The 15,384-nt window shown below is 43.7% G+C and overlaps 2 protein-coding genes across 8 annotated transcripts in view; one reads left to right on the forward strand and one right to left on the reverse strand.

Annotated features, from left to right (window-relative positions):
• Positions 1 to 9,893, forward strand: part of ST7L (suppression of tumorigenicity 7 like) — a 125,062-nt gene extending 115,169 nt beyond the window's left edge. For 5 of the 6 annotated variants that reach the window (XM_046004036.1, XM_046003988.1, XM_046003998.1 and 2 more), the window contains one exon: positions 2,496 to 2,616. In XM_046004036.1, coding sequence (XP_045859992.1) covers positions 2,496 to 2,560 — 65 coding nt within the window. In that variant the 3' untranslated portion in view covers positions 2,561 to 2,616. Of the gene's footprint in view, positions 1 to 2,495; positions 2,617 to 9,866 lie in introns of those variants that run through there. The other variant, XM_046004025.1, reaches the window with a different exon arrangement.
• CTTNBP2NL (CTTNBP2 N-terminal like) overlaps positions 651 to 15,384 on the reverse strand; it is a 49,170-nt gene continuing 34,436 nt past the window's right edge. For both annotated transcript variants that reach the window (XM_046003961.1, XM_046003972.1), the window contains exons 4-6: positions 9,965 to 10,195; positions 6,206 to 6,313; positions 651 to 4,819 (exon numbers count right to left, since the gene is read on the reverse strand). In XM_046003961.1, the coding sequence (XP_045859917.1) occupies positions 3,329 to 4,819; positions 6,206 to 6,313; positions 9,965 to 10,195 (1,830 nt within the window). In that variant the 3' untranslated portion in view covers positions 651 to 3,328. The remainder of the gene's footprint in view (positions 4,820 to 6,205; positions 6,314 to 9,964; positions 10,196 to 15,384) is intronic.

Here is a 15,384-nt window from a genome sequence, read left to right on the forward strand (position 1 = left end):
GACAAGGCGGCATGGCTGACAGTGAGGCTCTTACAGGAAAACAGATAAACCCAGTGTTTGTTGAAATGATCATTAATTGCCTTCAATGGTGGAAACTTAACATCTGTAAACATCCACACCGGCTCCAGGTCTTTTGCACATCAAAGGATTTTTCAGGTGCTTCCGTCTGCCTACAGCAGGGTAGCACCACAGCACTGGACTAGGAGATGAGGGAAACATTCGTCACTTGTAAAACGCGCGGGCAGGGCAAGGTCAGGCATTCTTCAGCTCGAGTACATGACTCATGGATGGCTTCAAGGTCTTTGGATCTTGGGAAGCCATCAACCACATTCTGCCTGTCAGTATATCCATTTTTCCGGGGATGTAGTCTTAGATTCTCAAAAGGTCCAGAACCCCTTTAAACCCCTCCAGGGCTTAAAAATTAAAGACTGGATCATCGCAAAACCTTCCTCCAGCTCCAAGGTTCTCAAGAAAACCAAGAGCCTGGCTCCTTTTGGAGTCTAACCTGAACGGGTCACGGACTTCGCTTGGTTTTCGAAAGCCCCAGGCACGCGTTCCCTCCACACCACCTGCTCCTTCCCCGACAAAACAGGCCCAGTTGTGCAACATCCTTCACTTTGTACAAACAAGACTAGATTTCCCCAGACAGACTGATTTAACTTGTTTTAATGTAGTCTGCTATAAAAATGGATGAAGACTTCTGCATGGTACACTTGGCTTTACAAACGAGAACAACGAGTTAATGCTTGTGGTATGCGCGGCACATCCATTAGCATCTGCTGACTAGTCATCTAGCCTCCACAATGTGGGTTAGTACCAAAATGGTGAGTCATGGAACTTTTACTTAGCACACACACACAATCTACAGCAAACTTAAATACTAATCTCTAAGACCTAGCTGGATTACTGGATCCATTGCAGTATTGTGCTTATTCATCTTAGAAGATAGGCAACTAGCAAAAATACACATTTCTTTTGCATTTCCCCACCCCCATATTACACTGTAAAAGAAATACATTATTCAGTGCACTTCCTAAGAAATAAACTTCCTTATAGTATCTCTCTCTCTATATATATATCTATGCCGAAACAAAGGAAGAGCACGATGCAACTTTTAAGATTACCATTTAAAGCAAGAGAGGTATTAACACTCTGGGACTGCAGACCCTCTCCTGTTCAGGAAGTTCAACTATTTTATCACTTTATTTGGCTGTGCGTGGGAATGAAGTTTAACGCATGATTGCTTTGGGCAGCTTAAAAGATACCCCGTTCATCACTTGGTAGTCACCCTGGGGCACAAGGAGCATTTTAATTTTTGATGTATTGGCCTTAATCAAACTGTAAGCCCTGGAGACACCAACTGTGATTTATACATTGATTTCCATCACCGGCCGGTCCCCCATCAATTCATATTGGATTAAGAGGAAATAGACTTAAATTACAACAGGAGGGCAGGGCTGCTGGGTAGATGTTGGCTAGGGAGTAAGTATGCGAGGACACCAAGGCCTCTTCATCACTGTCGCCACAAAGTCCTATAACCACCTTGTCTGAACTGGGCTATAGTCCTGTTTGTAAGGCGATGATCATCCTTATATTCTATGGCCACTGTCAGCTGTACTAGACTACATGCTGGAAAGAGGGGAGGTGTCTGTCCTCACAAACTCACAATGACGGCAATGACAGAAGTTTCTAGAATGAAAGAGGTTGCAACTTGGCGGCCTGTGAGCTGAACCCAGCTGCAGAAGTGTTTAACCAGCAGTTTCAAATTGTGTTTGAGTCTGTTTTGATATTTAAAAGTGAGACTGTTTCTCTGAAAACTTGGATTTCACAAAAATTTGAGGAGCTGGTAACCCTGGTCTAGCACTATTGCATGGCAACAAGCAGCTGGCTCTTGCCTTTCAGAGGGGGCTCCGGCAGTTCCGTTAGCTACAGCTTCCCCTGCCCCAGCTGACTTACAGCACTTGATCGAGTGACCTGTTTCACTCTTTTCACATGGCCAGTTGAGTTCTGTGCTATGGGTCAGTTTGGCTCTGGTGTTTTAGGGTGCTGAAGACCTGACTTCATCTGGAACTCCCTCCCGCCCCGCCCCACCCCATCCCTGTGGACAAGATTCCTCCTTTGACCGATTGGGTCCCAGGCACATCGAGTTGCTCTGTTAGGTAATCTTAATGTGCATTTCTACTCGCCCTTTATGCTATATTGCAAACTCCAAAGATATAATCACACTAATATTTATGTGTTTAGGTGTGTGTATGTCAGACACGTAAAAGGCTGTGTATCTATACAGATCTATGTATACTTCCATTTAGGGAAAAGTTAATTTGGTTCCACAGATACAGACACCAAGTGCTGGCAGCTCCGAGAGTAAGTGTAACAATTTGGTCAAACCTGTATAATTCTGACATAATATTACAAAGACAATGCATTTTAAGTTATTGCTCTTTGATTACATAATAAAGATCTCATTCTGTTGCAAACCTTTTTTTTTTATACAGAACAAGTAACCATTTCCTATTCAAGTAATAGTAATTGGAATCAGAAGTTCCTTACACAACAGTAGATGCCTGAAGACATTTTTTGAATGGAGAGGTGATTTCATTCTTTTCAAGAACTGCTGCAGGACACTGCATGTGACTTAAGTTTTCAGAAGGACGAGAAAAATCAGCACCCCGGCTGCTTCCTGCTCAGGAGGGATTCTCAAGGGCTCTAGAAAGCTCGGCTTGGTGGTGAGGTCACATCCACCTTTCCAATTCCTGTTCTACTGACGCAGCCTGGTTTCTGAACACAAAGCTTATATTAAAAACAGTAAGAGAGGATTAAAAGCAGTGTTAGTTTTTAACATTCAGGATTCATGGAGGATCTCATTTTCTGTAATTAGATGATCCACTCTGTGTTTTCGCTGCAGAATCACATTCATGTGGCAGTCTTATTTCAGGCACTTTTGAAACATGTTCATCTGGAATAAAAATCTGCGCGAACCACTTCTGCATAATTCACCGTGAGTGTTGAGTGATCCCAGTCCCCAAATAGACAGCAAATCACCAGCCGGTCCTCAGTCGGCCTTCTCCATCACAACGAGGCGGTGACTGCTCAGCTTGAGACGTCTTTGAGGTGCCCTTCTAGCTTTAGTACAAAGGTGGGAGGCATAAAAATCTGAAAGACTCAGTTTCTACTTAAAAAAATACAAAAAGGCGAAAAACACTAAATGGACTCTACAGATGGTTCAAGCTACTATCAAAATAAATAACATGATCTCACTCAACGGTTGGACTCTGAGCTCTTGGATGAAATCCGGTGGAATGTCAGCCATGGAGACTCCCGAGAGGGACTAGCTGCTGGTAGGCAGGAGTAGCTCCACGTCCTTGCCATTAGCTACGACAGCCGGGGAAGGGCAGCTGGCGGCTAGGTCTTCCGTGGTGGCCAAAGAGGAGGCCTGGGAATGAGTTTTGGTCAGTGGAGTGGTAGTGGATGGAGAAGGGGTGAGACCAGGTTTTTTGGGCGGGATGGGTGGAGGGTTTCCCCTCTCAGCTCTGGGGATGGTGGGGGACTTGATCCCTGGAGACAGAGGGCTCAGCGGACTGGACACTTTCCCTGGAGTCGGGGAATGGCTGGCATCGCCTCTTGGGCTGGCCGTGTTGGCCAGATTCCGATAGTCTGTGCCGAAGGGAGAGCTGTTGGGGGAGACAGGCTTGATCGGCCCTTGCTGGCTAGTGAATCTGGAGAGCACCTGAGTGACGGTGTTGCGGGCCAGCTGCTTGGCTGCGGAGTTATCTATGAGGGTGGGAGACAGGTCCCTGGATGGGGGGCTCTGCACACCACTGGCCTGTTGGTCCTGATCTGCTTGAGACTGAAATTTGTGCCGGGCTGCATGGAACCGCTGGTTGATCCCTACTTGGTAGGATGACTGGTAGCCGGGGCTGCTGGCTGACGACCCCAGCAGGCGCTTAGTTAGCACTGGGGAGGAGCAAGGAGAGGACGTGAGGGAGGAGGAGGCCGTGCTGCTGGGAGACAGCGAGCCCCCACTGGACGGGAGGTGACCAGGTGCTGGGCCAGGAGTCTCGATTCCCACAGGACACCCGCCATTCTCCACTGCTTTCTCTTGGGCCGACCCCAGAGACCCCACAGATCTCTCTCGTGGAGGCACTTGGTTTTCTACGCTGCTGCCTGCCCCTGGCTCCCGAGCAGTCTGTATCTCGGGCTCAAAATGGCCATTGGTTTTTGCATACGCATAAGTAGGAGTGGCAGGACCAGGCAGCCCAGTGGTTGTCCCCTTGACTGCGCTGCTCCCCTGGGTTCTTTCTGCCTGTGGACTTTCGGTTTGGCAGAACACAGACACCAGCATGGGCGGCTCAGTCACCATGCCTTTAGACATGGTCACCGGCTTCTTCACTTGCTCAGGAGGGCTGCTATGCTGGTGAGAGGCCTCCAGATCCTGCACTATCTTCTTCAAACTCTCCATCTCTTCCTTCAGGGTTCTGGTGCGGTTCTCTTCTCGGTTCAGCTTTGCTCGCAGTTGCTCTCGCTCGATGTCGAACTCGGACAGCTGCTTCTCCACCTGGGCCTCCGTCTGCAAGCCTCGCTTCCTCTCAGCCGCCAGCTCTTCCTCCAGTTTACTCACCCGGCTCTTCTCTTTCTCCAGTTTCAGGCTCAGCTCGCCCGCCTTCTGGCCCTCCTCGGCCGCCTTGCTGGTGGCTTTCTTGCACTCGAGCACCAGCATGGACGAGAGCTGCTTGTGGCGGGAGCGCTCCTCCTCCAGCTGACTGGACAGCTTCTTCTGCTCTTTCTCAAACTTTTTCACTTGGGACTTCTCAAATTCCAACTAGAAAAGAAGGCCACCGGACAGCTTGATTAGGACAAGACAACAAAGAGATCGGTCGCAAAACTATTATGGTGGTGGGGTGTCCCGGCTGGTTCTCGTCGGACGCACGGAGGCCTCGTGGCCATGTGCTCAGCTCAAGTGCTTCTGAGGCACCAGAGCGCCTGCCACCTGAGGGTACACACTAGGGTCTACTCTTGCTCTGGTGATTTAGGATGCGCTTCTAGTTCTTCTGTTGTTAGCGGCGGGAATCCGGACCATGGTTTGTGTTTTAGGTCTGTGGGGGCCGGGGTGGGGGGGTGGGGTCAGAAGATCAGAACCGGTCAGGACTGATAACACAAAGCCACACACATAGGGTTTTGTGATGAATACTGAGGAAAACAAAACCATGCATCTTATTTAACTCCAGCAGAGTTGATGCAGCGTTCCATGAGTTTCAGGTATACAATGGAAGGCTTTCATCAGCCCAAGTGATGAAAATAAAATTTGTCAAGTGTTGGTCATCATTCTTTCTGGTCTTAAAAACAAATAGTTGCATTTAAGCTGTACTTTTGAGGTAAAAAGTAAAACAAGGTGAAACCAGAGAGGGAGACAAACCATAAGAGACTCTTAACCAAATGAAACAAACTGAGGGTTGCTGGAGGGGGTCGGGGGGGGGGGGGCATGTGATGTGAGGAGCACTGGGTGTTGTAAGACTGATGAATCACAGACCTCTACCTCTGAAACTAATAATAATTATAGGTCAATTTATTTAAATAATAAATAAATAAACTGTACTTTTACACAAATGCAGTCTATTTTAATTATTATTTCCACCCTTAAATAAGGCACAGAAACTCTGAGCAAGAGAGAGAGCGTTGATGGAACCCTATTAGTCAATGTTTTTCAAACTCATTAACGAGACTCAATGGTTGAGGAAACCAGTCTCATGAGTCAACGATCAAAGTTTTAAAGAGAATGAATGGCAGTAAGGGTTATGTGTAATTTCACGGGATTTTTGTTTCAGGCATGTGTTTGGGTATGTCTGTAAGTTGGGTTGCAATGTAAAATGTATTTGATTCTGGGTTCCTAAGTGAGTTCGAAGCTAGTGTTCCCAAAGTATGTTCTACGTGATGACAGTCCCACAGTGAGTGAGTTACGTAAAAAAAAAGGCTATGAAAATAGATTTGCTCAACTCAATACCATCTTGTTCTGAAGACTCACAATACACTTTTCTGTACTAAAAGGTCTAAGAAATTAGAAACCTATTTAACTTTGTTTAATCCGGTAATTCCCAGATTTATTTGACCACAAAGCCCTTTGTTTCTGAGTAACGCTAATTTACACCCTGCAGAACAATCTTTGAGAAATGCTGCTTCTGCTGCGTGGTGCTGTGAGCACCGTCACTACCTGCTGAGTCAGCCGCTCTCTCTCTTTCTCCAGCATGTAGGTGACGTCATCTCCTTCAGCTGTGTCTTGCGCATGCCTCTGCCTTTCTTCCTCAAGGTCCAGGATCACCTTTAAAAGAATTAAAGAAACAAAAATTCCAAATATCGAGAAAACACACTTATAATACAACACAATTAAATACTAAGTGCCTATCTAAGCACCTAAGATAGTTCCAGAGATCAATCCACCCACCCCAGTCAGGGCCATCCAGGATCACATTATCTAGCAGGGTAAAAGATATGCAAGCTACGTGCCAGAAAACAGTTAAGATCGATGCTTTATTGCAGGAGACACAAAACGGCAAGTAAGTAGAGGAGGGCAACTAATGAGCTCTAGGGACTGAGAAGGTTTCTGAGAATTAATAGGTCCAGCAACTTCAGGCCGTTTGCTCAGAGTAGGGGATGGAGGTAGGGGATGCAGCAAGACAGGACCAAGGAGAGCTGAAAGCTGAGATCCAAGCTTGAATTTCTCTGCCTGGCTTAGTCAGCAATACGCATTTTGTGTGGAGTTAGCTGACAGGTGGAGACTCTTGAGCACAGCCTGTATATAAAAAGCCTCAACACTTGGGACCATACATGGAGATTTTTTCAGAAGGCCTTTTAACTCATCTGCCACCCCAATCCACTTATCCTGGCACCAAAGGATTAAGCCCAATTTGAAGGCTAATACTGTCCACATTTAAAGGGACATTTCCCACATAATCCCATCTATAAATACTGCACAAGATGCTGAAAGACCAGGGAATTCTTAGCAGCTTCTGCCCCTGCTTCCCAGGTACCTTGGCCCAGACCTCTAGGGCAGAGCACTGTCCTCCCGATGACCATTTCTCAGCATTTCTCTACACTAACAATCTTCTTGAATGGAGAGAGGAAAGTTTTTGGGACATGAAACCCAAAATGTTTTCATTCAACAAAAATGAAAACATCTTGGTGTTCTTCCTTCTGGTTAAAAAAAAAAAAAAAAAAAAAAAAAGCCTAACTTGGGGCACCTGGTGGGCTGAGTCATTAGAGCATGGAACTCTTGATCTCGGGGTTCTGACTTTGAGGTCCATGCTGGGTGTAGAGATTACTTAATAAAATTCTAAAAAAACAAAACAAAACAAAACTAAACTAAAAAACCCAAAACCTTAACTTTTTAATTTAACAGAAAAAAAATTTTGGCTAATGGTGGTCAATCATCTCTCCTTTGGACAGCCCTCTAAAATTACAGAAATGGAATGAAAAGATAAAAACCCTCAAAGACAGAAACTGTAGCACACAAGAAATGTTAATAACATCCAAAGAGGGCAGGAGGCAGGAGGCGTGGTGGCTACTTTGGTATGGGGGAAGAAGTCGTTTTGCCCTGCAGGGCCCCAAAGAGATATGGAACCTGGAAATGGCAGGTGCTACAGAGGAGAGGTGAGATGTGGGATAGGAAACAAAGGCCCTGAATCAAAATCTCTATTTTCTAGAAGGTATCTGTCTCCTCAGCCTCATTCCCGTACATAGAATGTTAGGCATCCACTGCCCAGGAACAAGGCAAATGTTTATCCTCAGAAGAAATAGAATGCAGCAGGTTGAGGATCTGGGAATAGCAGAGAATGAGGGTGAGGGAAGGAGGCTGTGTTTGTTTCAGGAAGGTGGTAGGGTGGAATGGGAGGCAGGCTGTAAGGTAAATCCATATCTCTAATGACAGGAAGCAAGGTAGGTGTCAAGAATTGATAAGTGCGGGAATAATATACCATTTAGAAATATGGAATTTAGCTACCAAAATAAATGGTCAAAAGAAAAAAGTCGGAGAATACAGAGAAGAGGGAATGGGGAGAGGTGGACTAGGGAACTCTGTTTCATAATAAGCAGGTAAGCATGTAATTTACCGCTCAAACCACAGCACTTCTGAGAGTCAAAGGAGGTATTCTTAATGACTATGCCGCGGCGACAGACGTCAACTGGGACTCTCTTGGGCAAACTAGGACAATAAGCACCCTAATTATAAGCCTCTAGGTACTGTTTGATTCGTAACAAGGTCAGGGTTTTACTTTGATAAAAACACTTACAGATAGGGAGTTGGTTTAAAAATATTTGACACTCAAAGAATCTTACACTGAAATATAGTATTAAAGAATTTTGAATTATTTTTAATTTCTTCCTCTCCTAATCACCGAGAGCCACAAACTATCCCGGTTTTATAATTTTCATGGGCATGACAGCTGGCCAACCCTTCAGGGTGGCTCAGCTGCTTCATGGAGGAAGGGGTTAAAAGGCCTAGCAAACCATGCTGTGAAGACTTTCTTACAGGATTATGTAAAAGACCCCCAAATTTAGGCAACTCAGACCTGACACATTTTTAATTGGGCATAAATGTCTTTTAGATTCCTTCATTCTAGACCAGCAGTTAAACCCTGATGGGTCTTGGACAACTCTGAGAATTCAATTACAGATAGGGGAAAAAATTCACATTCTATAAAAACGTATGGACTTTTGGCATTCTGTATATTTTCTGGGGGATCATGGAACATCTGAGGCCCATCCACGGTTAAGAGTCTCCACCCTGGCCTTTTGCTTGGCTCCTGGGAAGAGTGAGAAAAATGATGGGCAAGACCTATGCCTGAGCAATTCGTAAAGTGTGGTGGTTTTTTTTTTAAAGATTTTATTTATTTATTTGACAGAGAGAGAGGTCACAAGTAGGCAGAGAGGCAGGCAGAAAGAGAGGAGGAAGCAGGCTCCCTGCAGAGCAGAGAGCCCGATGCGGGGCTTGATCCCAGGACCCTGAGATCATGACCTGAGCCGAAGGCAGCGGCTTAATCCACTGAGCCACCCAGGCGCCCCCGTAAAGTGTGTTTTAAGCAGATTCTCTAATGCAGGTCATGATAAAAGTAAGCTAAAGTTCATCAGTTTGCAACTGCTGACCCAATTTTTCAGAATAAAATGCTTCCTACTAAATGTGTTGATGTCTCTCTTGCTGGAATAAATCTAAACCAATAGTCTTAGAAAATGTAGATTCTAGCCAAGCATCTTTTACAGGCCAAATCTGAGTGGTAAATCAGGTTGGGGAATAAAATCACAAGCACTAGAATTCCAATGAGATGAGATAAAGGAAAGCACAGATTTGCCTTCCTAACTAGGGTCTGTTAGAGGAGCCAAACAGGTGCTTGTGCGCACGGTGTGCGCGCATGCGCGCGCGCAGACACACACACACACACACACACACACACACACACACACTTACACTTTCCTAATACAGTAGAACAGCTTTAAGATAAACAATGCTCGGGACTGTTTATGGTTTTAGGAGAAGTAAAATGCAATGAATCTCAAAACTAGAGACCTAGAAAAACAATCCATTGGCTTGCATGTTTATAATCAGGTAAATTCTCTCTCTCTTGTACAGCATTCCCCAAATACCTGTTAATCTTGCTATTTATCACCTAAGGAAGCACACAGGGAACACTCTGTTCAGCTGCGAGCTTGGTCAAACCCCAGTCTGTTGACAAAGTTTGGATGCTCAAGAGCTGAAAGGACAGAGCAAGTGTTTTGGAGTGTCCTATCTGGAAGGAATGCCGTCTTAAATAACATGCCTGGCATAGTCCCTAAATTTAACATCCTGCATAACTCGCATTTTCTCCCTGAACTCTTGGCTCTAGGAGACCCCCTGACTGAAGAACTGGGGGAACGGGATCGAGCACTGCCCAGCAGGTGTCCATGCGGGTCCACGCGGCACGAGTCAGGTGGGTGAACGTACTTTGCGGTGCCTGCTCTCAGCGGCCGCCAGCTGTGACAGCATGCGCTCCTGCATGTTCTTACACTGCTTCATCACCACCTTCAGGACAGAGAGTGGGTTTGTGCAGACCGGCTGCTTGTCGCCATCATTCTTCTCCTTCAGCGTCTCGAAGTCTCTCTGTAGAGCCATTAAAGGATCACTGATGTTGTATTTCCCGTAGCGTTCTTCAATGAAAGTATCTCTGTGTTGGGCCTGGGAAAGAGGGAAAATATGAGCATTTTGCTTTTTAAAACTACTGTGGTCGGGGATTTGCTAGGAGTTATATGGTAAAGATGGCAGTGTGAGTATGAACGGAATCTGCTGACTACAAATCTGATTGGTGATCAGGTCATCTTAATGTAGAAGCAACACCAGAAAGGGGGCACAGTATAGTTAACATCAATGAGGACAAAGTCTTATGTAGAGCCAACTATGTATTAAATATTGTTACAAGCATTTATATTCGCATTAACTTACTTAAAAATTTTTTTAAGGTTCTTTATGTGGTTATATCTTTAGGATATAACCTTTTTTTTCTTATTTTAAAGATTTTATTTATTTGACAGAGATCACAAGTAGGCAGAGAGGCAGGCAGGGGGCGTGGGGAACCAGGCTCCCCGCCGAGCAGAGAGCCCGATGTGGGGCTCGATACCAGGACGCCAGGATCATGACCTGAACCGAAGGCAGAGGCTTTAAACCCACTGAGCCACCCAGGCGCCCCTAACTTCCTTAAATTTTACAAGCCTCTAAGGTAGTGCTATCATGCTCAACTTGCAGATGAGAAAACTATGATAAAGCGGTCAAGTAACAACAGGTGGTCAGAACCAGGACTTAAAACCAGGCAGTCAGGCTCTACGTCTTTGTCCTTAAGCACCATGCTTACTGCCTCTGCTTATGAACGCTTGTGACTGCCAGCAGGAATACCTTACCCTTTCCTTCTGTTACGACATTTGCATTTCTAAAATATGGTAAACATGAGAATTTTACGAGTTTACATATTTAGGGATGTAACAAGGCAGTTGTATATAGGTAAAGAATGCTAAACATGTTTTCATGTTATATTCTACGACTATTTGTGATCTGAACATGCAGAACGTCACTAAGTTGTCGGTGGGTCAAGAAGACTGAGACACTCACAGCCAGAGGTGCAGACAAAATCCCTTCTACCTGCTGCCAAATTCTACCCCTTCTTTTAGTCTCTGTGGCTGCTACCTGCCATCTTCTGTCCCTTTCAGGGCTTGGTGGGCTTCAGGGATGTGACAGAAGGTGAGCAGGGAATGCGGGCTGGTATCAGAGTCTGGTTTAGGGCTTGGGGCCACTGGATGCAAGGGTCAGGAAGGGAGTGGAAAGATACTCTTTGACTTCCCTATTCTTTCAGGTCTGCTAGGAAGGACTGGAAGTACTACTTTGTAAGAGCATCATCTATTACATGCAGGCGAACAGGGTGACAGTAACGATTACTTTACTATACAGACATTACAAAGGTTCCCGAGACATTTTAAAATGAAAAAAAATGAAGTGTTAATACAGCATTGAGGAAACTTTCTCAAAAACCACAGCAAAGTACTGTATGATTCACGCTTTGAAATGAAATCTAATCATGAAAACTACTGTCATTTATCATTTTTTAAAAAAGTATTTCATCAAAAGCTAGGTTTTCTTTTTCTTCTTCTTCTTTTTTTTTTTTTTTTTTTTTGTGGGGGGAGCTAAGTATTCATCATCCACAGAGGAACCCATTTGAAAAGAAAGGGAAATAAGGAAATTCACAAGTCAATGTCTATGCTTAAAAAACAAAGCAAAAACAAAAACAGAAAAACCTCTCAAGACAATAAAGCAAACATGGGCTTTAACATAGAAGTATGTCTCAGTCCTGAAAACATGGATGCTTCCTTCATTAGACTGTCCAAGTTCAAGACCTAGGAATCACTTAGCTTTATGCTATAAATATACGTTGGTGTCAATTGGCAAATGTTCAGAGCAGAGTTAGAAGCCCTGGGGTTTTACTTCTGGCTTAACTACAACCATTAAAAAATTTTTTAAGATTTTATTTTTTTTTAACTACACACAACATAGGGCTCGAACTCATGACTCTGAGATCAAGAGTAGCAGTTCCTTCGACTGAGCCAGCAAGGTGTCCCTAACTACAACCATTTTTTTTAAAAAAGATTTTATTTATTTATTTGACAGACAGAGATCACAAGTAGGCAGAAAGGCAGGCAGAGAGAGAGGGGGAAGCAGGCTTCCTGTGAGCAGAGCCCGATGTGGGGTTCGATCCCAGGACCCTGAGATCATGACCTGAACAGAAGGCAGAGGCTTTAACCCACTGAGCCACCCAGGCACCCCTCTATAACCATTTTAAATGATGACATTATTGGGGTGTTGGTATACTGGAATCATGAAGAACCAAATCGATTTGTTCCTTTAAGTTACCATCTTAAGATAACCATCTTCCTGACCTTACTACAAGTGTGTGTGCACATGTGTGTCTGTGTGTCTCTGTGAGAGCATGAGAATTAAAGGGGTAAGGATGTGCAAGAGTCCAAGACAGACTCCTATTTTCTCAGTTCCCAATTAAAAAGAAAATCCTCAGTAAAATTTCAATAGTCTCTATTCCATTTTAGGATAGAGAAACACAAGACCAATTCCTGAATTGGCTTTTTTAGTTGTTTTTTAAAATCATGGCAAGAGTAAAACAGAAAAAGCTAGTTTTGAGTTAGACTTTTAAAAGGAACAGTGTCAGACAACAGGGACTCATCAATATTTTCCTTTCACCAAGAACATCTGTTTCTTTAAGTTCAGGTATAAAAACTCGAGACTGACAACCCAGGATGTGATGAAAGTAACTGTCTGTAGCTATTTACGTCCTAAAGGCAAATCCAAGTTCAGAAAAATGCTTAGACAAAGGAAGCAAGAGGAAAAAAGACTCTTTGAAAAGTTGAAATTCTACTTTTCTTACTGTCACATTGTTTTATTCATGTTTCCCATTCTGGTCTGATTAGCAAGGGTAAAGGAATGATTCTCCGTACTGAAATTGGTTTGGTAGGGCAGAAAGGAACACGGAAACCTGAGTATTTCTACAGTCTTCTTTTCAGAACAGCAAGGGGGAAGTGGGCTGGGACAGCAGGAGCTGGGAGTGTAATTCATGACCTTGACAGATCTGCTGAGAAGCTGTCTCTCAGGCTGGAGTATATAGTTAACTAATACTTAAAAACATGACTTTTTAAAACCCACACTGTTATTATCCTGTATAATTAATAACCATCGCTGAGTTACGAGTAATAGCTGAGCTTCTTTGGTGAGGTCTCAGACTTCTCTGAGAACAGTTGTTAAGCTGTCTGTTTTCTCTTGAAGTACTTCACAGTAATTCCATAATCACTTGCATAGTAATTGCGAGTTATACAAAATTGGTGGTTTTGCACATAAATGAAAAGAATCTGTGGAATAATCTAAAAAAGGCTCCTTGTCACAAAACAATTCTTTAAAGTACATTCAAATATGGGGCCCAGATATGGGGAAAGTGAATTCAAAGTCTGCCTTTACTATAACCAAACACTGAATTGGAAAATGGGAGATGGAATATGGTATTTTTCAACCAACTTAATGCCTCAGTCGGGTGTACTGTATGGATGACAAGTTTCACAGAACAAATAAGGCCAACAACAAAAACAGGCGTTAAGAACTGAAGAATGAAAAGAACATTTGTGGAGGTGTGTATTGGTTATCTAGTCCTATATACCAAATCACTCCCAAATACAGCAGTGCAAACAGTAAACCTTTCTTTGTCTCATATGGTTTCTGAGGGTCAGGAATCTGGGTGGGGTTGAACTGGATGGTTCTGACTGTGTTTCGTGAGGCTGAAGCGGAGCCCTTGGCCAGGGCTGTGGTTATCTGAAGACACAACTGGAACTGGTGCATCCATCTCCCAGCTTACTGGGATGCTGGCATAGGCTTTGGTTCCTTGCTTGTGCTGGCTTCCCACAGAGCAGGTGACATGACAGAAGGAGGGAGAGAGAGAGAGAAAGAGAGAGAGAGGGAGGGAGGAAAGGGTGGGAGACAGAAAGGAAGAGAGAGGGATGGGGGAGTGAGTGAGAGGGAGGGAGAGGCAGAAAGAGAGACTGACACCAAGATGCGCATCCCAGTGTCTTTTATAACTTAATCTCAGAAGTGACATACCATCACTTCTGATGTATTCTATTGGTGACACAGACCAACCCTGGCAAATGTGGGAGGGGCCTACACAAAGGTGTGAATATCAGCAGGTGGGGTCACCGGGGGCCATCCTGAAGGCTGGCTACCACAAGATGAGCGACTAGATATGCTACCACTACTGTTTACATCTCAAGGCAAACTTAGAGACCAAATCCCTATTCAACACTAAAAACTGTTAAGGCTGAATTTTAATACTTTAATGGTGTATCAGCTATTTTGTAAGAAATTTTAAGTGATCCGGATTTGACTTCTGAAGGGAGGAATTCAGTAATACAGCTAAAATCAATCAACTTCTTGCGATTTCATTATTTTCACTTCACTGACAACATATATTTTAACTGAACAGAAAATTCTACAATGTCAGAAAACACCATGGTCTTTAATTTCAGACAACAGGAATATGACTGGCTGGTTAGGCAGATTCACTGATAAAGGGTATTGCTACAGCAGGCAAAACACACGAGTCATCTATTACTCACTTTTCCTGTCACAGGCTGAATGAAACACCACCACTACTGAAAGCTTGAAATAAAACTGTCTAATGTTCTTGGGAATCTGTCATGCTTGCTCTCTAAAATTTTCAGCTTTGCTATGACAAACTTCAAAAAGAAATATGAAACAGTCACCTCCTCTCCTCTTTCCAATACAATTTATACTATTGGATATGTCACATACGACAATATACATAAATAGTGTAATACATAAAAGCATTGCAATATATTTCTATATATAGTATAGTATGATAGTATCCTATTAGAGTAATGTATGTGTGTGTACCTATCCTATGTTTTTTTCCAATCTTGAAAAAGGAAATCAACTTCTTCATTCTTTGGATGATGATCACCAACATTAAAAATGGTTCCAAATCTAAAGGTGAAGATTTAAGGCCCACTTAACTGGGGGTTTACGTTCAAGTACAAGTTTTATTTTTAAGACTCACGCTGGTACCCTAACTGGATGAGGATACATCTTTGCAACTGGTTGCCAATCCTGAAGTGATACTTTTAACAATAATCAGCAATACAAACTTTGTGCCTTTAAAAATAGCTGACTATCTCTATGCCAGACACCAGAAAGACCAGAGAACATGATTCCAGGATGGTTTTAACTAATGCAGCACCAAAAGCATGTTAAAACTATCCTTTTCCCACACAAGTTGAATCTACTAATCCTCAACTAATTTATACTCTGGA

This window comes from Meles meles, chromosome 1 (assembly GCF_922984935.1).
Source record: "Meles meles chromosome 1, mMelMel3.1 paternal haplotype, whole genome shotgun sequence".
NCBI classification, from domain to species: Eukaryota; Metazoa; Chordata; class Mammalia; order Carnivora; family Mustelidae; genus Meles; species Meles meles.